At 43.4% G+C, this 22,164-nt stretch overlaps 2 protein-coding genes across 2 annotated transcripts in view; one reads left to right on the top strand and one right to left on the bottom strand.

The window, feature by feature from the left end:
* Dnah3 (dynein heavy chain 3, axonemal) overlaps positions 1–18,135 on the bottom strand; it is a 50,079-nt gene extending 31,944 nt beyond the window's left edge. Inside the window, 9 exon segments of the mRNA XM_089734325.1 lie at positions 1,059–1,236; positions 1,239–1,294; positions 1,374–1,577; positions 2,036–2,211; positions 2,283–2,421; positions 2,520–2,661; positions 14,331–14,528; positions 14,941–15,054; positions 15,821–18,135. Of these exon segments, the coding sequence (XP_089590451.1) occupies positions 1,059–1,236; positions 1,239–1,294; positions 1,374–1,577; positions 2,036–2,211; positions 2,283–2,421; positions 2,520–2,661; positions 14,331–14,528; positions 14,941–15,054; positions 15,821–15,905 (1,292 nt within the window). The 5' untranslated portion in view covers positions 15,906–18,135.
* Positions 18,136–18,874: 739 nt separating this feature from the next.
* LOC114244658 (uncharacterized) lies at positions 18,875–21,500 on the top strand. Its single transcript, XM_028176542.2, has 3 exons — positions 18,875–19,295; positions 19,374–19,576; positions 20,487–21,500. Exons 1-3 carry the CDS (start codon positions 19,120–19,122, stop codon positions 20,672–20,674), a joined length of 567 nt encoding a protein of 188 aa, XP_028032343.2. The 5' UTR covers positions 18,875–19,119; the 3' UTR covers positions 20,675–21,500.
* Positions 21,501–22,164: the final 664 nt, after the last annotated feature.

The following is a 22,164-nucleotide window of genomic DNA, read 5'->3' as shown; positions in this document are numbered from 1 at the left end:
CCCATCATGTAGAATTAATAGTTAGTGAGGTCGAACGCAGAAACTCCTTGCTACCCTCGGACGCGTTAGCACCCGTTACCCCGATGGAAGTTAAAGACTTGATCAAAGATCTACATCCTCGCAAGGCCCCTAGTAATGTTAGTCCCTTATCGACTGTAACGACATCCCGATATAATATAAAATATATTCACGTTTAGCTTAAGGAATTATTCATAAGGCTGTATATCTCTCGGTTATGTAGAGCCTTGGCATTCAACACACTACGACCCCCACATTTCCGAGGAATATAAAACCTCATCATAGATGAACGTGGATGATGCAGTCTATATGCGGTTAATAAGCGTATGACTTTTCTGGTGCATCTTAGTATGCCAAAGGAATATGCTAGGCATGATCCAACCATTAAACGCTCGGATCTTGTTTCCATCTGATAAATGGCTTTTTTAAGCCTTTGTAAGGCGACCAAAGAACCGATCTCTAAACGATTGTTTGTTATCTGCATCCACAATATTCACCACTTCGAACATACCAAGATATTGAACCAATTTGTAGGTTTCCGATTTGCAACAAAAGATTTGAGGACCACACTATAGTTAAGTTGTAAGCAATCTGCGTTTATAACTTTATCTCTCTGTACATCTATGAACGCACATTTATCAACCTCAAATTCCATCTCAATTGCCTTATTAAATTGTCGATTATTTGAAGTAAACTATTAATTATGGTTATTTGGGGAGCAAATAATTTGAAATCATCCATGAGCAAAAGACATGATATTATAGTCTCAGCTTCTCTGCGAAGTCCACAGCCTAGCGTTGAATCTTTAAGCGCCAAACAAAACTACAAAGGGCTCAGACTGTCGCCCTGAAAGATGCCCCGCTTAATCCTTATTAAATTCGGGCAGCAGAAGAAGTCATCTGACCTGGTTGACCAAGAAACAATAATGCCAGTATTATAATTGTTTTCTTTCCAATGAGAATGTATTACATTATCACTATTTATTGAACACCCCTCGTAGTTAATGAACGACGCCCGAACTAATGACGCGAGGAACTGACTTGAAGAACTGCTCCACTTGGAAGGTCGATCCTCGTTTCTTGTTGGGCACGTAGACGGCCCAGTGACGACGCATCTTGATCATGGTGTCGGCCGCGTCTATCAGCCAGTTGTCGAGCAGCTCGGCTCTGGTCTCCGCGCACAGCTTGTTGAGCCGCTCCGTCAGCTCCGCAGGATATTGGGGAAGGGTGCGTCTGCCTGCATATCCTTCATATTGCAGATCAACATGTTCTGGTACCTTGTAATAATAGAGGGCAATTAAAATTATCGGAGGTCTATGCTAAATGATAATCAATGTTGATGACTGCGATCGATACTTTTCATTCCATATCCTCTTGAGTTCAATGACGATGGGGTTCCCCTCGTAGAAGCGGTACGCCATGGCGTGCTTGGCTCGCACGAGAGCGCAGTGCCAGGGCACGGGCGCGCGCACCACCAGCGCCGGCCACAGCGGCGGCAGGAACGCGATGCCGAGCCGCTCGCGCTCTCCCGGCTCCTCCAGTATGTACGACAGGAGACATCTTCGAAGCAATTATTACTTTCTAAGTAACATTTTGGAGATGTTTAACAACGGCGGGATGATCTTCCACCGAGCGGGTGATATTTGCTCGGTAGACCGACGGTCCGAATGTTGTTGATCGGAACTTGTATATCCGGAGACTTATCTTATAAATGTCGTAGGCACACACACAAATTTGTCGGAACGTAAGCGGGCGTTAGTCGATGCGGGTAGGCTCTGACTGAAGTCGCGGTGCTGTGCGCGGACGACGACGTATCGGCCCGACGTCACAGCAAACCGGTTTTGGGTGCGTGTGTCCAATGTACGCATCGACACGGCTGAAATTTGTGTCGGAATAAAATGTAATGTGGTGTATGTAAATGCGTACCAGTTGTGTGTAAGTGTTTATGTGGGAGTAGCCCACAACGTCATCACCTAAATACAGGCTGTACTCAAGTTTATGAATATGTCTGAAATTACCTCTTCATTGCCATTACAAAAAACTCGTTAATTTCAGCCTCAGTCTGCCGCACACACGCCTGGTAAGTCAGGGAGAGGAGTCGTCTCTTGATGGCAGCGGTTTGCTCGTCGACTCTTCGTCTGGCGCGGGTGTACAGCTCGCGAGGGAACTCCGGGATGTGTCGCCCGGACAGGGACTGCAACACGCAGACTGGTCACGGACGCCGCGGGACTCTCGACTCATAATGATAGAGGTTTTAAAACGTACTACATTTAAATAATACTGAAGTCGTTTCAAGTGATCGGGATGCAGGGGTCTATATTGTTCCTCTTCCGTAACTCTCAGCATCTCGTCCTTCTGTTGGTCGGGGTCCCGCGGCGGCTCGAGCTGCAGCCGGGCCAGGCGCCTGCAACACACCGGCACGCATGCAGTCCCCCACCCGCCGCCCCGCGCCCCGCCCCGCCCCGCGCTCGCGGGAGGGCGACCAGGGAACGATCAACATACTTTTGGAGCGCCTCCCGAGCAGCTCTCTCAGCTTCCTCTTTTTCTTTTTTTCTCATTTCTATTCTTCTTCTCTTCGCTTCCGCAGCTGCAGCCTTCTTCCTTTCGTATGCGCCAGACACCAGATCTTCGAGGAGGACGTGTCCTATGTAAATCATCAGTTACAAGGATGCATTACAATTTATTTATTTATTAACTAGCCTTTGCCCGCGACTTCGTCCGCGTGGAACAGTTACTTTGGCATAACGCTAAATTTTACACCCACTTCATTTACGTAGAAAGTGAAAATATTTTTGATTAATAGAATATTAAGGAGCTATTTAAGGTACCAAAATCACGCTTTTTAACCGACTTCAAAAGAGGAAACTATCAATTCGACCATAATTTTTTATCTATCTATGTTCACCGATTTCTCGAGAATGCTTGAACCGATTCTGATAATTATTTTTCTTTTTTTGTTCGAAAGGGTAGTGTTGAAGGATTATCAGGGTGGCGGCGATAATTGAGACACGAAGATAATAAGTTCTCTTTAATGCACGTTGCGACGGGTAGAGTACAAAAAGGGGTTGAAATATGCTAACCGCCGGTATTTATACAATCCGTCTTGACCTACTTTAATACAAACTTAATACGTAATATTAAATATTGTTTATCTTAATTATTCTGTTGATTATTTACGTACAGTTATTACTTATTACTTAATAATATCAAATTATATAATTTTATAACATTAAAGGTTTATTACGCCGCGGCGCCGGAAGCTGTCAAGCGGAAGGCGCCATAAAATATAAGTTTAAATTTACTTGATTACAAAATTACTATTTATAAAACAAAAATAAGTTCTATATATTACCTAATCATTAGGATGTACCTGAACTAGTTTGTAAATAATGGCTCACATATTAAGTATGTGAGGCCGGAAGTGTTACTTGATAACAAAAATATAATTGTACAACTTAAATAACAAAAGGGCTTATTGCGCCGGTATGAATCAATTATTCACTTGATTATAAAATCACTAATTATATTATAAAACAATAATTAAATAATGGTTCACATATTATGTGAGGCCGGAAGTGTTACTCGATAACAGTAGACTTCCCGAATGGTCCTGTAATCATCAAGATCTGATGATGGGATCCTAGAGAAATCCATAAAAATCTATAATTGTCAAAGCCTATCTAGAAGTGATTTGGGTGTTTTAATGTTGTAATGAATGACATATTTGTTTGGATAGAGATTAATATCATCTTTACAAAAACACCTTTACAAATAATGCTTTATTTTAGAACTTGGTTAGCATAAAAAACGTTATAGTGAGCCAACCTTTAAATATAGGCACATGCTGTCGCCGGCTTTTTTTAAAACTTTTAAAGGGGAACGATTTTGTCATACATTATTTTAGCGAAACTAATCGTTTCCGTAGCGCACGCAGCTGAAGCTCTCAAAAGGGAAAAATACACCGATTTTGAAACATTCTTTATTGGTACCCCGTTTGTATTGGTTTTAGCGTGATGTTATATAGCCTATAGCCTTCCTCGATAAATGCGCTATCTAACACTGAAACAATTTTCAAATCGGACCAGTAGTTCCTGAGATTAGCGCGTTCAAACAAACAAACAAACTCTTCAGCTTTATAATACTAGTATAGATAAACGTACTAAAAATATTACTCGTAACATTTCCAAACAACCTTCGTTAAATTATACATTATAACGTTTAAAGACATTACAGAAAGGAAAGCACAGCAGTCACATCCAGTGAAATATGGATTCATTACAATTTAAAAATTAGACCGAGAAGTAAGCCTAAAATTAGGAAAATAAATTATTCAATTTAGTAAAATCAAAATTAATAAACAATAAAACCAATAGTCGAGCTGATCATTAATTAAAAAACAATTTTTATTTTAAATAATTTGTTAAAATGTTTTAAACTGGTGGTAGGACCTCTTGTGGGTTCGCACGGGTAGGTACCATCAGCCTGCCGTGAAGCAGTAATGTGTTTCGGTTTGAAGGGCGGGGCGGCCGTTGTAACTATACTGAGATCTTAGAACTGATATCTCAAGGTGGGTGACGCATTTATGTCGTAGATGTCTATTGGCTCCAGTAACCAAGAACAGTCATCTGTAATTGTTATAATCTTGAATGAAGTCAAAGCTATCGAAAGTATTTGAGATCTCCGAGGTGTATTCTTCGGGACACCACTGCATAGTATACGCATATCTTGTCCGGACCGGAGTGCGAACCTACTTCCCTGCACTCTCGGCCGCCGCCGCCGCCGCCGCCGCGCCGTGGAGCCGGACTATTCAATGGGCACCACACGATGGCGTGTACTGTTATGGTCGCCAACTACTTATAACATTTAGTTTAACGCCCAGAGTTAAAGTCACACCAGTTCCTCCGTTTATTATTTTCCTCAGAAATAATAGATCAGTAAGGTACGTCGTCTGTCTTCAAGGATAAGCACAACGAAACGCCTCTCGCTCTGGACGCGCCTGCGGACCTGCAGGCATCTAGCGGGACGGATTTGATGAATTCAGTTCTGTTTATGTGACCAGTGTTGTGTAGCGACCGGACACGAGAACAGTACCGACCACGGCATCGGCATCGCGGTGTGTGCGTGGCCGCGAAGTGCTGGTGTGGGATCGCACAACACTCCCAGCTCTCTAGACTGCTGCTCTTTCACAGATAGCTCCGTCTATTTTGTAGTTCATGAATAGGTGTACTTTATTTTATTTTAACGCGAGTGAGACTGAATGAGTGAGACCTATGTGCCACGAAATATGCAAACGCTTAGTTATATCAAATCTGCATGAGATAATCATTTATAGAGAGCAAGTCCCCGAGGGACGCTATATAATTACATAAATACAAAACTACGAGAAGACTCGTTATCAGTTAGAAGCTCGTACGATATTTTTGTGTTATTTAGAAATTGTAATATTCAATAAGCTGTTAGTGTAACTATAACGTATATATATATCGGCGCGATGGATGATTCACGCATTTAAAAGAATCACTTTTAGTTACATAAGAACTGTTTAGAATCAATTGTGATGTAATTACACTCATTGTAATGTAAAACAACACGTGATTTATAATCACCACGTGTTATTTCATTACTTAACCTAAAAACTCAAACACGTGTTGATTTGCAAAATCACTATAAATACCGGCCGCTCTGCCGACGACGATTCTCTCCCGACTAGGCGCGTCAACACCCCCGCCCCCGCCGTTCGCCCAATCACGATGTTCGACCAGCCCATACCGTGGGCCCGAAGGTCAAATACTTAGGCGTCACCCTCGACAGTAGGATGACATTCCGCCCCCACATTAAGACGGTACGCGACCGTGCCGCCTTCATTCTAGGACGTCTCTACCCGATGATATGTAGGCGAAGTAAAATGTCCCTTAGAAATAAGGTGACACTCTACAAAACTTGCATACGCCCCGTTATGACCTATGCAAGTGTAGTGTTCGCTCACGCGGCCCGCATACACTTAAAATCCTTCCAAATCATTCAATCCCGTTTTTGCAGGATAGCCGTCGGAGCCCCGTGGTTCGTCAGGAATGTCGACCTCCATGACGACCTGGACTTAGAGTCCATCAGTAAGTATCTGCAGTCGGCGTCCATGCGCCACTTCGATAAAGCGGCACGACACGAGAACCCTCTCATCGTGGCCGCCGGTAACTACATTCCCGATCCTGCGGACAGAATGGAAAGCAGTCGACGTCGCCCAAAACACGTCATTTCGGATCCTCCCGATCCACTAACGGTGCTTTTAGGTACTTCAAGCACCGGTCACCGTTCTCGTCGAACCCGTCGCTTGCGACGAAGGGCTCGACGAGTAAACTAACTCTCAGACACAGCCCACTGAGTTTCTCGCCGGATCTTCTCAGTGGGTCGCGTTTCCGATCCGGTGGTAGATTCTGCGAAGCACGACTCTTGCTAGGGTTCGTGTTAGCAACGTCATCAGGTTTGAGCCCCGTGAGCTCACCTACAAAAGTTAGGGTTACGCTGATTTAGCCTCTCAAGGCTCTCAGCTTAGGTAGGAAAAAAAGACGACGATTCATTCGTGTTCGAGCCGTAGGACAGTACGGATCTCTCCGGAAAGTTGTTACGCTTGTAGCGAAATATAAACAGTGTTCGTGAAGTTCTCGTGAAGTTTTCGTTCAGAAGCCCGACCTGAGTCATCATCATGAAAGTAATAACTGTGACGTCAGCAATGCTGACGTCACACTTTTTAAAAACAATACGGAGGTAAATGTTCCGTCATCAGAAGTGGGATCACATGCTGCCTCCGCTCAGCAACAACCTGAAGCTACATCACAAATAGAACCACACCATGGATTAAATACTACAGGCGATGCTGGGAGTTCCTTGGAACAGGAACAGGAACAGCCACAATCAGCATTGCTTAACGCACCGATGAGCAGCGTACCGCCACAATTCATCATGCAGATGATGCATGTGATGCAGCAAATGTCGGAACGCTTAAGTACACCAGCAGAAACTAAGATACGTATAAATGATATTTACCTACCATCATTTGACCCCGATACTAGTGTGGGAGTACGTGAGTGGTGTCAACATATCGACAAAGCCATTGAGACTTATCGACTCAACGACTTTGACATACGCATGAAAGTTGGCAGCCTCCTAAAGGGAAGAGCGAAGATGTGGGTTGACGATTGGATGGTCACTGCAGCTTCGTGGGCTGAGCTGCGCAACAATCTTATCACGACATTCGAGCCAGAAAATCGCTATTCTCGAGACATAGCTCGATTTAGAGAACATATGTACGACTCTTCAAAGGACATCTCGGAGTTCTTGTCACGAGCTTGGGTCTTGTGGAGGAGGATCACCAAAGACAAACTATCTAATGAAGATGCAGTTGAAGCAGTTATTGGTTGCGTGAATGACGAGAGACTTAGGATCGAGCTACTGAACACGAGAGCCACAACAGTCCCAGAATTGATATCTGTTGCATCATCAGTAAGAGCCATAAAGCGTTTTCACGAGGGCTCAAATAAGCTGAGTACAAATAAGCGTCCCCGTTTTTCGAATTCTACTTCATCAAATTCATCCTGCCATATCTGTAAAAGAACTAATCACACCACCAACGAATGCTACTACAAAATGGTTACCGAATCAAAGCCCGAACAAAGAAACAAAACAACAACTGAGACAACGAAGGAAGTAACCTCCTACCAGAACAATAAAACAACAATCTGTTCATTCTGCAAAATACCAGGACACAGTTTTGAACATGCTTCAAACGTGAACGAGCATTGACATCAAACGTAAATTACGTTGCTGGATCAAAACTATCTCCGATTCAGGTGAAGTTTGGATCAAAGAGTTTTCAGGCAATCTTTGATAGTGGCGCAGAATGCTCACTTATGCGGGAATCCGTAGCAGCTCAAATACCCGGAAAAAGACTACAACGGCAGACTACTTGAAAGGAATTGGACAATTTCCTGTACTTTCAATAGCTACACTGGTAACGGTAGGTGTTATCGATAACATCAACGTTGAATTACAGTTTCACATAGTGGCAGATTACGAGATGACTACAGATAGTGTTTTAGTGGGTATGAACTTGATAAACAACCTAACTATGACGATCACTTCGGGCGGAACGAGGCTAACACGTCAGCCACATGTTAATCAAGTTCAGTGTATAAATCCAATTTTCGATAAACTGGATTGTGATCTCACAAATGAAGAAGATATCGCAAAATTACGCACCCTTCTAAACAAATATCAGCACCTGTTTATCAGAGGGTATCCAACAACTCGTGTCAAGACAGGTGAACTGGAAATCCGCCTGAAGAATCCAAACAAATATGTAGAACGAAGACCTTACAGGCTCAGTCCAATCGAACGAGAAAGGGTGCGAGCCATTGTGAAAGAGTTGATGGAGCATGGCATTGTACGCGAAAGCAAGTCCCCATACTCCAGTCCCATCATCTTGGTGAAGAAGAAGAATGGTGACGATCGCATGTGCGTGGATTTCAGAGACTTAACTCTAATACCTTACGGGACCATTACCCGCTGCCACTAATTTCAGACCAAATTGACCAATTGGCCAAGGGGCAATTCTTTACAACCTTTGACATGGCCGCAGGGTTTCACCAAATACCTATTGCAGAATCATCAATTGAAAAGACAGCCTTTGTCACACCGGATGGGCTGTATGAATATACGACTATGCCATTTGGATTAAGTAATGCATGTTCAGTCTATCAACGATGCATCAACAGAGCTCTGAGCTCGTTAATAGGGAATGCAGCTCAAGTCTACGTCGATGACGTATTAAGCAGATGTGAAAATATCGCAGAAGGGCTGTCAAACATAGAACGTATTCTAATAGCACTACAAGATGCGGGCTTTTCCATTAATGCTGATAAATGCAGTTTTTTAAGCGTTCAATCGAATATTGGGTAACGTAGTATCTAATGGACAAGTCTGGCCAAGCCCACGGAAAATAGATGCTCTGGTAAAATCGCCTGTACCAACAACACCCAGACAAGAGGAAGCACCTATTCAATTGTACACAGATGCAAGTAGTTTGGGATTCGGAGCAGTACTGGTACAAGTAATTGCGGGACGACAACATGCAGTTGCCTTTATGAGCATGAGAACTACTGAAACAGAAAGTCGCTATCACTCTTATGAATTAGAGACCTTGGCAGTAGTCCGAGCGATAAAACACTTCCGGCAGTATCTTTATGGACGTAAGTTTACAGTTATCACAGACTGTAATGCACTAAAAGCATCCAAACACAAAAAGGACTTACTCCCTAGAATCCACCGTTGGTGGGCATTTCTACAAAACTATAATTTGAGGTTGAATACCGCAAGGGTCAACAGCTTCAACACGCAGACTACTTCAGTAGGAACCAGTCGAACTCACAGTGAATATAATGACCAGAGATCTAGACTGGCTGAAAATTGAACAGCGACGTGATGAAACACTACGAGCTATAATGGATGGTATGAGTAATAACAATCCAAGCAACGGCTATATGCTAGAAACAATGTCCTCAAGCGTATCGTACAAGATCCAACCTTCGGATACCGATACTGCACAGTGGTACCCAGGTCCTTTCAGTGGAGTTTAATAAACTCTTCCACACCGCACTGAAACACCCTGGCTGGGAAAAGACGTTACAGAAAATTAAGGACAGCCACTGGTTTGACAACATGAGCACGAAGGTACGAAAATTTGTTGACAATTGCGTGGTCTGCAGGACATCGAAAGGAGCATCTGGTGCGGTACAAGCTCAAATGCACCCGATTCAGAAACCGTCTGCTGCTTTTCAAGTAATACACATGGATATAACAGGCAAGATGGGAACATCCAACGACCAACAGTATGTGATTATCACCATAGATGCTTTTACAAAATACGTGCTATTCTATTATGCAACTAACAAAAATCCACCCAGCACATTAGCTGCCCTAAAGCGTACGGTTCATCTATTCGGTACTCCTATCTAAATAATAGTAGACGGTGGAAGAGAGTTCCTCGGTGAATTCAAGACCTACTGCGATAGGGTAGGTATTGATATTCATGCTATAGCACCAGGAGTCAGCCGAGCAAATGGACAAGTAGAACGCGTCGTAGCTACACTAAAAAATACTCTTACTATGATCAAGAATTATGAAACAGAAGAGTGGCACACAACGATTGCAGAACTTCAGCTAGCAATAAATTGCACTCCGCATCGTGTGACAGGCGTGGCTCCACTTACATTACTCACTCAGCGAAAGCATTGTGTTCCTCCAGAGCTACTCAATTTAGTAAATATTGACGAGCAGACTATTGATATTGAAGCACTCACTAACCATGTTCAACACAAGATGTCACAAAATGCAGAACAGGACAGGCAACGTTTCAATTCAAAAAAAGCTAGGATCCATCATTTCCAGCGTGGTGATTATGTGCTCATAAAAAATAATCCTCGTAATCAAACTTCGTTGGATCTCAAATTCAGCGAGCCATATGAGATAACAAGAATCCTGGACAACGACCGCTATTTAGTAAAAAAGGTGGTTGGTTCAGGGCGTTCAAGAAAAGTAGCTCATCATCAACTCCGTCGGGCACCGCAACCTGGAGACCAGATAGCCGTATCGGCGGAAGAAGACGACCCTCCAGCATCAGCCGGTGAACCTATATGAGCATGTTCAACAATCAACTGATTAATTAATACAAAGGTAAAAGTTTTATTTTTGATTACCAAAATACACCACAACATAAGTACCACAGTGTACGCCTCAACAAAAAGTACCACAGTGTACGCCTCGACAAGTACAAGTGTACGCCTCGACAAAAGTACCACAGTGTACGCCTCGACAAAAGTACCACAGTGTACGCCTCGACAAAAGTACCACAGTGTACGCCTCGGCAAAAGTACCACAGTGTACGCCTCGGCAAAAGTACCACAGTGTACGCCTCGGCAAAAGTACCACAGTGTACGCCTCGGCAAAAGTACCACAGTGTACGCCTCGGCAAAAGTACCACAGTGTACGCCTCGGCAAAGTACACAGTGTACGCCTCGGCAAAAGTACCACAGTGTACGCCTCGGCAAAAGTACCACAGTGTACGCCACAATAAAACACTACACAAAATAGGTTACTTTCAAAGTAACCTAAAAAGGTACACAGATACCAATCTCAGAAAAAGGACATTCTATTATTTCAGATAGACCCCAAGAACTCTCTGGTGATTCACCATACATGAGCGGCTGGTGCAGAGCGCGCACCGCCTGTCAGTATGGCCGTATCGGCGCGATGGATGATTCACGCATTTAAAAGAATCACTTTTAGTTACATAAGAACTGTTTAGAATCAATTGTGATGTAATGACACTCATTGTAATGTAAAACAACACGTGATTTATAATCACCACGTGTTATTTCATTACTTAACCTAAAAACTCAAACACGTGTTGATTTGCAAAATCACTATAAATACCGGCCGCTCTGCCGACAACGATTCATTCGTGTTCGAGCCGTAGGACAGTACGGATCTCTCCGGAAAGTTGTTACGCTTGTAGCGAAATATAAACAGTGTTCGTGAAGTTCTCGTGAAGTTTTCGTTCAGAAGCCCGACATGAGTCATCATCATGAAAGTAATAACTGTGACGTCAGCAATGCTGACGTCACACTTTTTAAAAACAATACGGAGGTTAATGTTCCGTCATATATATAAATATCGGTTACGCTTAATTTAATTAATAATTTTAATTTTAAAAGAAAGTGAGTAGTGTACTACTAGTGTGTAGCTACGGGAGCGACTCGTTTAGCTTTTGACTCGACGAAGTAAAACTGCGAGATTGCTCAGGGTAGTGCCTACCTCTCTATGTACCTAGTCTTGCCATAAATACTGAGACAAAGGAAAAAAAATGTCTATTGCAAATAACATTTATTACTTTTACAGTGTGTTAATTTAATACATAAATATAAAACAATTTAAAGTATAAAAAGCTTATTCGAAGTGGTCTCCATTGGCTGCAATACAGTCCTTTAAACGTTTGCGATTTCGTGTGTGGTTCATTGGTTCCGTATCAATAACCTATTATTGAATAGTAAGAAAACTAAATGTATTAAATTTACTTTAAAATGTATTAAACCATCTTTAAATGTGAGACAAGTGGATAGTGATGTAATTGTTTCTGAGGAATCATTGGAGCTTGTTGAGTCAACCGTATTTCTTGGTATAACAGTGGACTCCAAGCTGCAGTGGGGACCTCATATTCATAAATTGGCGAGTAAGCTCAGCTCTGCAGCATACGCAGTAAAAAAATTCGAATGTTAACAAACGCGGACACGGCTCGTTTAGTTTACTTTAGTTCCACAGTGTCATGTCCTATGGCATTTTGCTATGGGGCAAAGCGGCCGATGTAGAAATGATATTTATTCTGCAGAAAAGAGCTATACGTGCTATTTATAACATGCACTCAAGGGAATCCCTGAGGGAGAAATTTAAAGAAATTAAAGTTCTCACTATGCCATCCCAGTACATTTTTGAAAATTTGATGTATGTTCGTAAACATATTGAGGAGTTTCCTAAACAGTCTGACATACATAATAGAAATACTAGGAACAAACACAAGCTTGTTGTGCCGGGGAGTAGGTTACATAAGATACGAAACTCATTCGGGTGTTTGTCTGTGCGCCTGTACAACAAAATCCCACAAGATGTTCAGAACCTACATATACATAGGTTTAAGAAAACTATTAAAGAACATCTGTGTAATAAAGCTTACTATAAAGTCAATGATTATCTAGAAGATTGCACAAAGTGGGAATGAGTTGCTCGCTCCGGGCATTTCAATATCGTAGTAATTGTTACGTTATAATACTCATTGTAAAAAATTCATATTTAAAAAATAATAATCTAATATTAAAAATAAATAAATAATAATTTCATATTTAAAAAAAAAAAAAAAGGCATGCCCGCTGAGTTTCTTGCCAATTCTTCTCAGGACGGAGGCTAGTTCTTGTGAATTGGCGGTAGTTCTTTTGACGTTCAACAAGTATGTACTTTCATTTATGTTGAATAAAAAATTTTTGATTTGATTTGATTTGTTGAGGCCAGTTATCAATAGAAGCACGCACTCTTTCCATGGGAAAATTTTTCACTGCCAATCGTACGGATTGTTTTAGGGACTTCAAATTATCATGGCGTTTAGAGCAAGCTGTACTCTCTAAAACTGACCATAAATCATAATCCAGCGGATTAAGATCGGGACTAGACGACGGCCAGTCTTCAGCTCTGATGAAGTCCGAAACGTTCGTTTCCAACCAAGACTGCGTAGACCGAGCTTTGTGACCTGGCGCCGAGTCTTGCTGGAAGGACCATTCCTGATTATTGAGCATTGTGTAGTTAAGGGGCTTCACTACCTTCTCCAGAATGGTATCTTGATACGCTTGTGCCGATGTTTTGATACCTTTTTCACAAAAGTATGGCCCAGTCACTCCTTCATAGCTAATACCCCACCAAACCATTACTGAAGTCGGATAGTGCCCACGTTACACTCGGCCGACTAATTGGGAAGCTTCCTTAGAGCTTTGAGCATAAATACGGTCATTTTGTTTGTTAAAATGTTACTCAATTGTAAAAAATTCTCATCCGTAAACCAAATTTTTCTATGACCTCCCTTTGCGTACCGCTTCAGTAGTTGTTTCGATTTACCACCCTATTCTCTTTTAAAGTATCAGTTAAGAAATGACCAGTACGTCTCTTATAGGCTGCAAGTTCTAAGTCATCTTTTAAAATACGCGACATGGTTCTAGGTGCTATCTTCATCTCCCGAGATAAAATCTTTTGATTTCGGACAGGATTTCTTCGAATTCTTTCCCTTACCGCTTTGACCACCTTTTTCGTACGAACACTACGTGGACGGCCAGATCTTTTTCTGTCACAAACAGAGGAGGTCTCATTGCACCTATCAATAGCCCGGTACACAAACATTTTACTAATACCAAGCGTATGGAGAGTTTTAAAAATTGCATTTGGCTCCATACCTACTTTGTGTAATGCAATCACAGCGATTCGGTTCTCTTTATCACCCCACTCCATTTTAATATCGCAAAATATTGTATAATGTATTGGCGCCAAAATGAGAAAACTCAATGAGCAATCATATAAAAATGACAGATTCCAAATTCAAATGTAATATTTTGTTTATTTTTAATTGTAACAGTATTTATGACCAGACTAAGTATAATACTTGCACGAACCTTGCGCTCGATTGTAGAGCTAGTAAAAGTGAAGTTCTGTCACCAGTCACCCCATCACCTTTCGGTAGTTTATGTTTTTTCTTTTCCCTTTCGATGGCTTGTAGGCGTTCCCTCTCCCTCTCGGGCCAAGGTTTGAGCGGCGGGAACTGCAGCTCTCCGCCGGGTCCGAGCGGCCCGTACAGCGCGGGCGGCTCCCGTCGCCGGGGCGGCATGCTCGCCGCGCGCAGCCCCCGCGCCCCCGCCGAGTAGCTGTTACCTGCCGACGCGACGCGCGCAATGTGCTCACTGTAATACAGCCTGCTTACCGGGCCGCGGCCCGCGCTAACCACTTGAGAAAGAGTAGGGCGTGCTGTGGACGTATCTATGCAATAAAAATACTCGAGTCGATAGTCGAAATAGTCGAGTCGCGAACTCGAGTTTTTATAATGATATGAAGACAAAGTTACAATTATGCACGTATCATTAATGCAATCTACTTTTTCTTTTACAATTTCTGGCGTTTTCCGATGACGTGACTCGTCAGTGGTGACGACATAGAGACATGAGAAGACATGGCAGAGTACATTTACGTGTTATGTTTTAATTCAGGAGGCTATGACGTCACGACGAGCCCAGACTTCGTGACCGTCGCGAGGGGTCGAGCGTCGTGAGGATGCTAAGTTTGTTACCGATGGAGTCAACAGGTTTAGTGTGCCGAGAGCTCTCCTTGTAGGGCACGCCGCGGGTCCACGACCGAGCCTGCATCAGCGGCGGGAACTCGCTGCATCCTCCCTCCCCTTCACCTGCGAGCACGGGTAGGAAATGTAAAACGTCGAAGTCGTAGCCTAAAGAATAAGACGGCCGTTTTGTTCTCATCGAGCCACTCGACAGCGCCGTTGTTCGGATCCCGCGGGCAGGTGCCAACTTGTCATTTCTTTTTTCTTTTTTTCGGGCAGCAGCCCGAACCCGCTGCATGCGTCGGCGCCCAGGGAGTACGCAGGGTATGTGGGACTTGACTATGTGTGGTTTGCAGATGCTGGTAGCAGACCCCGGGCCCAATGATGTTTTTAGGACCCTACCACACCCAACGACTCCCCGTGCACTCTCTCACCCAACGTCCGATCTCCGCCAAGAGTCAGACCCTGGTCAGAATAGAGGGGTCCCCGTGGTACAGTGGCCCGTCAAGCCGCCCGGGCGATGCCGCTGGTGTTCCGGAATACAGAACTGGGTCAGAACAGCCGGAACAGCCGGGTCGGAACGCGAGACATCACCGACAGGGTTGCTCTTCCACAGTACGTCTGGTGTACGTCCTCTTGGAACCAGCGCGCTAGAGTGACGGTAGCGTGTGGGACAGCCTCAAACCTTCATGTCACCCCTGACTATCGAGGAAGCTGCCTAAAGGTACCAACTCTCCCAAGGTAATACGCTTCTAACTCATTTGCACGAACGACTCCCAAAATGAAGTAATACTCGCAGCATTTTGTTATAAACACTAAACTCGCATAAATGTTCTATTCCTTATGACGCCGATTAACACACGTTCGCTCTCAGTTAACGCAGTTAACTCACCTTCGGGGTAATAGTTGGAGGCTGCTCTGGCGATCCCGGTACCGCGCCTCCTGCGCTCCGCATCCCCTGCATCCCCTCCTTGCATGTCGTCCCTTCTCACCGTCTCTGGAACACTAAGCACCAAACATTCAATAAAAATATCAAGTCTGTGAGATATCAGCTAAAGTAACCATTAATCATCGGGTGGGCTATAAGCTCGTCCGCCCTGATCGGAATGACAGAATGGCAGAATGACTGTTTATCAAAACATAATAATCTTACAGAACTGTGATCTTACTGTAGGTACTTACATGTGATGCGGGATACAGTTTGCTCTATTGATATACTTGTCACTGATGGTGATTAAAGATATTGAATACAACGCCGACTGAGTCCTGCCGACCGCTAGCGGGTGAGCAGCAGCACCGTATACCTGCGCCTCGTGCCCGTCGGGGACAGGTCAGGACCACATCAAACTTTACACGCAAACAACGTGGTTGCCATGGTTGTTTCCAAAGAGATATCACAACCGTCACAGTCGTTGCTAGGCAACCGACTCTCCACCTGATAGCAGTTGACCCGTGTCTGTGGATGACTCATAGATATGTGCCTAACCCAATTAATATTTAATATTATAGTAATAGAAGTTACAGTATGAAATTGCCGTTATATTGTAATAGGTACTTCGAATTGACATAGAACCTTCATGGTTTGAGATTTTTGAGTGAAACTTTTTTAAATGGTACCTACGAGTATGAGGTTCTTCTTTTAAACTTTAAAAAAATGTGCAACATTCGATTATCGACTTTCAGTTGTTTTTTTTATTCAGCTTAGACAAGAAAGATGGATACATACTTCGAAAATTCGAGTAATTTTTGAATACGAGTTCCGACGCGAGACTCGCAATATCGATGTTGCGTTTGGAGATGGGACTGCTAATGAACGCACCGTGCGATTTTGGTTTAAACGCTTTCGTGATGGAAATTTTGAATTGAAGAACGAACCACGTGGAAGAACTCCCACACATGTGAATAATAATGAATTGAAAAAGATGATAGAAGCCGATTCGAGCCAAACTACCCAGGAATTGGCGGCAAGGTTTAACATTACCTTATCAACAATACTGACTCATTTGCGTCAAATCAATAAAATACAAAAAAATCGAAAAAATGGGTGCCTCATCATTTGACTGATCTGCAGAAAGAAATGGGTGTTGAAACTTGTGTTGCCTTGTTGAATCGATACAGAAATTAAACAATATTGGATCGAATTTTGACTGTGATGAAAAGTGGATTCTTTACGATAACCGTAAGCGAAAAAAGCAATGGCTGACCCCAGGTCAAACGCCACAACAGTGTCCTAAAGCAAAGCTTACCAATAAAAAGATAATGGTAACTGTTTGGTGATCTCAGCGTGGTGTTACTCACAATAGATTTCTCCGATCTGGTCGTTTTTTTCGTGATTTGGAATTGTAATTGGAAATGTAAATTGAAAATTGCTTAAACAATTTTCTACGTGATAAAAAGTTTTCTTCCCAGGAGACAGTACAAAATTCTTTCACACAGTTTGTAGAGTCTAGATCACCAGAGTTCTATCGCAAATGCATAAATGACCTTCCTATTAGATGGCAACAATGTATAGATAATAATTTTAGACATTTTGATTAAATAAATATTTTAAATGAAAAAAATAACGAATTTCAATTTTTCAATACATCGGCAATTTCATACTTTAACCCCTTCGATCAACAGTTACTATTGTTGATCGAAGTTTAACCCCTAATATTTTAGGTGTTCCCAGTGGCGGTCAAATATTATGCTATATATTGTACGAGTAATATGTGTTAGGTGTTTTACTGGTGGTAGGACCTCGTGTGAGCCCGCACGGGTAGGTACCACCACGCTGCCTATTTCTGCCGTGAAGCCGTAATGTGTTTCGGTTTGAAGGGTGGGGCAGCCGTTGTAATTCTACTGTGACCTTAGAAGTCTTATAGCAATAAAAAACCCTGACTTTTATATTTCCGATGAGGGCCGGTCGCGCACGCAAGTCGTCTCGGTAACGAGCACCGCGAGCTATACAACACCCGCGAACGGGTGGGATACTGATGGCTCGGAAGCCTTGCCAGTTTCACCAGGACAGGTGGGCGAGCACGGGCTCAGCTGGGAGGGATGGGGTTTGCTAACAGCTGCTCGAGCGCCTCCGGAGAAGACCTAATAATAGCTCGAGGACAGCTGTTTCGCGAATGGATCCACTACCGGATCGGAATCGCGACCCGCTGAGAAGATCCGGTGAGAGACTCAACGGGCTGATGCATGGGTTAGGTTTCACGTACGAGTACGGTTGTCTTCAAGCCAGCTCCTAGTCATAGAGCGTAAGGCATCAAATGATAGAGATAGTGGATCTGATAGATCCGTAAGTACGTGGGACCGAATGTCGTTGTTCGGAATTTGTATATAATATTATTATGTATGCAAGCTTATCTTGAAAATGTCGTAAGCGAGATTGAGGCATCTGTTAAATGTGTGGTGTTCTATGATGGTTACGCGCCGCCACACTGTGGAGTTGAGAACGGCCGAGCGGCGACGACACGTCGACACATGTCCCGGCCCCGTGCCCCGGCGTGCTGTCGTGTAAATGTACTACTGATCGTTGGATTATTCGCGGACATTAGTGTATCGTTTCTGAACGAGCGCGCTGACTAACTATTTGTGTAGGTATTATTGATTTTTTATCGATATTTTCTTCACAACTTGAGTAGTACTTCCCGTTTAGAACGCGTAATGCATAAAAATGCGTACTTCAGTAAGCATTCCAACACAAGAGTCCTATGTAGTAACTTGCGATAGTAAAACACTGAGAATTTGAAAGAGACAAAATTATACAAGTTTTCAGTTCCAATGAAACTGAAGTTATAGGTGAGATCCAGGAGTGCAGCGGGGGGAGCGGGGGAGCGGGGGAGGGGGGGGGGGGCTCGCACTCCAGATATAGACCCGGGTGTGGCCGCCGGCTCGACACGAGTTACTTCGCTCTTTACGACTCCGTAGATTAACGCACGTGAAAATAAAAAGTCCACGCGTCGTTCGTCCCGTATACCCCGTCAGTCTACATACATATCTACTCCGTTATTAAATTTAATCATTCATATTCCGATAACAGCGTCCGTGGGTGTAGTTTCACAATCTCGTAAGCTTCACAATACATTGTACGTAATGATAATATATATTGTAAACGTCGCTGATACGCGAGTAGTGTGTTGTGTCGCTTCCTGTCGCTGACGGCTACTGCAGTGGTTACTGCGTCACTAGTCACTAGTCCGCGGGATGTGGTCGCGGCGGGGCCGGGCGCGCGCGGGCTGGCTGGCGGCGGCGCTGGCGGCGGTGCTGCTGGTGCACGCGGCACGGCGCCCGGCGCACCACGAGACAATCGTCTATCTGCCTAATGCTTATCCGGCGCACGTTGCACACCTTCTTGCTGACTTCTCCCACCGACATCATCAGTGAGTACACTTACATACGTCCAGTGTAGAGACCGCCACTGGTTGCTGTTCCGCTGAGCGCGCGGATATTTGTTCCAGAGTGGACTGGGTGCTGGAGGAGGAGCAGAACAACTTGACGTGGTGGCGATATACAGTGCGGTACGAGTGCGGCGCCCGCTGCGAGGGCGGGGCCACAGTGCAGGCGGAGGCGGACTCGCCGGCGCGCGGCCACCACCTCGTGCACGAGCTGGACCGGCGCTGCGAACCCCTGCTGCCGCTGCTGCCGTGGCCCACGTCATGCGGTCTCTATCCGCCTTTTTTATTATTGGTCTAAATGGGCAGACTAGCTCACGGTCTATAGGCGTAAGATAAGGAGTTCATGCCACCAACTTTGAGAAGGTCGAAGTTTCAAGCGTACATATGTATTGCCCCATCCAAGCATATCTGCTTCACGGAATAAGTAGGCAAGATAATGGTGCCCTACCTGAGCGGGCCTGCAATATGTCTGTTCAGTACGCACGGCATTGTGGGAACCAAGGTTTATGAATCGTTGTGTTGCGGCGTGGCACAGTTGAACAATCACCCGCACTGCCCCAGCCAAACCAATCGATTCACGTTCAGGACTTTACCAGCAAGGTATCCCCTAGCCCATGGGCATACGTCTAAGATTCAGACATGAGAGACTGGACCGGATCCACGAGGCCTGCATGCGTTTTGTTTCCGCTTGCGAATAATTTCGTTTGCAATGTCTCTCTCTCCATGAAAAATTTAGCCCTTGTCTCTAGTCGTTTTCCCTAAACATCCATTTCTGAATTATTATTTTTTTGGCATATATGTATGTACTTATATACCTATCGTACAAAAATTTTGAATTTAAATAATTTCATGAAATACATTTTGTGGTAGTTTAAATTGATTAAAATTTAATAAAATTAAATAAATTAGTATAATAAGTGTAAGATTGGTAAGAACGGAACATATGAAAAGAGTGTGGAACGGAGCGTTACAATGTGAATGAGAGAAAACGGTAACACAGGGAAAAGAGAATGACAGAGAAAAGGAAGATGGCCAAGATGGTTAAAAAATGAGCAAGGCGTAATAAAGTGTGAATTAATTTTTAAATTATTAATAAAACAGAAGTTGTTGTAGTTTGTATAGAATACATATTGTGTTTGGCTGTTGTGTTGATATTGATTCTATTCTGTTGGGTAGAGATGACGGAGACGGTGCATCGCGTGCGGGGCGAGGGGGCGGGGGCGGCGCTGGAGCAGCGCAGCACGGCGCGGTGCGGGGCGCTGCGGACTCTAGCGGGCTCGTGCGCGGCCAGCCTGCGGGACGACGCCGCCGCCAGGCTGGACGCGCTGCGCAGAGCTCTGCAACGACGCTCGCCGCACAACTGACGACTAGTGACGACGCACTGTACCTACCTACTAGTTCCTTTACAAGGTCCCCGTTCGAGGTCAAATCTTGGACATTATGCCTAATAAGTAATCAAAATGTGTTATCGCTATATTTTACTAAAAATATAATAATAATCTAAAGCGCTTAAAGAAGTGAAGTTGTCACATAATTACCCTCAAACACAAGTTATTAAAATTTAAATACATGTACTCTTTAAGGCCTAGGCCGCACTACGGTTTTTTCTCGGGAGCGGTTAACCGCTGTAACCGCGAAACCGCTTAATACGCACACACTACAATTATTAACCGCAAATTCGCCCTTGATTTTCACAGTTTGAAGATGGATAAATTTCAAAAGAGCAGTAGCAGTGTGGCTCTGGTACTAAGAAATAGATAAAAAGACAACGAAAATTTTACAAATGTTGGGTCTATCCACTTTCTAGCCGTAAATTTGAGAAAGGTTTCTTTCATAAGAAATAATGAAATTTAAGAAAACCCCTAGAGAAATTTTTCAATTATTATCGGATGTCAGTAGCCAGTTTCATGGAAACAAAGTTTCGCAAATATATTTGACATTTCAAAAAAACCGCCCGCGGTTACGCATAGTGCGTGCACGGATACCTAGTTCTATGGATTACAAATTTTGTTGCGGTTTTTTTCCGCGACAATTTTGTAACATTTCGCGGTTTTAAAATCAGTCGCGGGAAAAAACCGCAAGTGCGGCCGCTTGTATTCGTTTTCGTGTTTCATAAGCTCACACGGTTATTAACCGCTGCGGTTTCACCGTAGTGCGGCCTAGGCCTAATAAATACATATTTTGCAAGAATATCTTCTTTTTTTTCCTCTCTGTTCCTGCTGATTCCCTGTTGAGATTTCGTGTTTCTATTTTCCAATGTGATGACACTGCCTTAATTGACCAGAAATCTAGAGACAGTAGTCCAGATAACAAGAGACGAAGTTTTATTTATTAAGTTTCAATAATTGAATTCTCTTCCCGATGTTTTCTAGTTTATAAGTGTACCTACGAGCGAGTTATAGTGAACAAATAGCGTAATAGACCAGGGTAGAAGCCTTTAAAAATAATAAAAAGTGAAAAAAATAATAGTAGGATGAAACCCATTAGAAAAGGAGGACAATATTATAAAAATGGAAGGAAAAATAATTTACGGGCGATCTGAGTTCGGGAAGGGGATGGGGGGGGGGTGGTTTAAGGGTAAAAAACGGTTTTTCTCGATTTCCGGCAAAACTAAAAGTCCGAGAAGTTGTCGAATCTTCTTTAAATTATATGCGTAGATGCCTATTTATAACTATTTTTAGATAACTTATATACCTGAGTGACCTACGAAAAATTTTAGCTCATCGAAAGGTATTTGAAATAGGTATATGAAATATACATGAAAATCGGCCAAAAATTAGTTTCGATTTTTTTGCATTTTCTGAGAAGATTTACTATAGTATAGTAACATATATATTTTTTTTCACCATCGGAA

This window comes from Bombyx mandarina, chromosome 17, assembly GCF_030267445.1.
Source record: "Bombyx mandarina strain Sakado chromosome 17, ASM3026744v2".
NCBI lineage: Eukaryota > Metazoa > Arthropoda > Insecta > Lepidoptera > Bombycidae > Bombyx > Bombyx mandarina.
The sequence above is the reverse complement of the archived record's forward strand: the minus strand, read 5'-3'. Positions and strand labels throughout refer to the sequence as shown.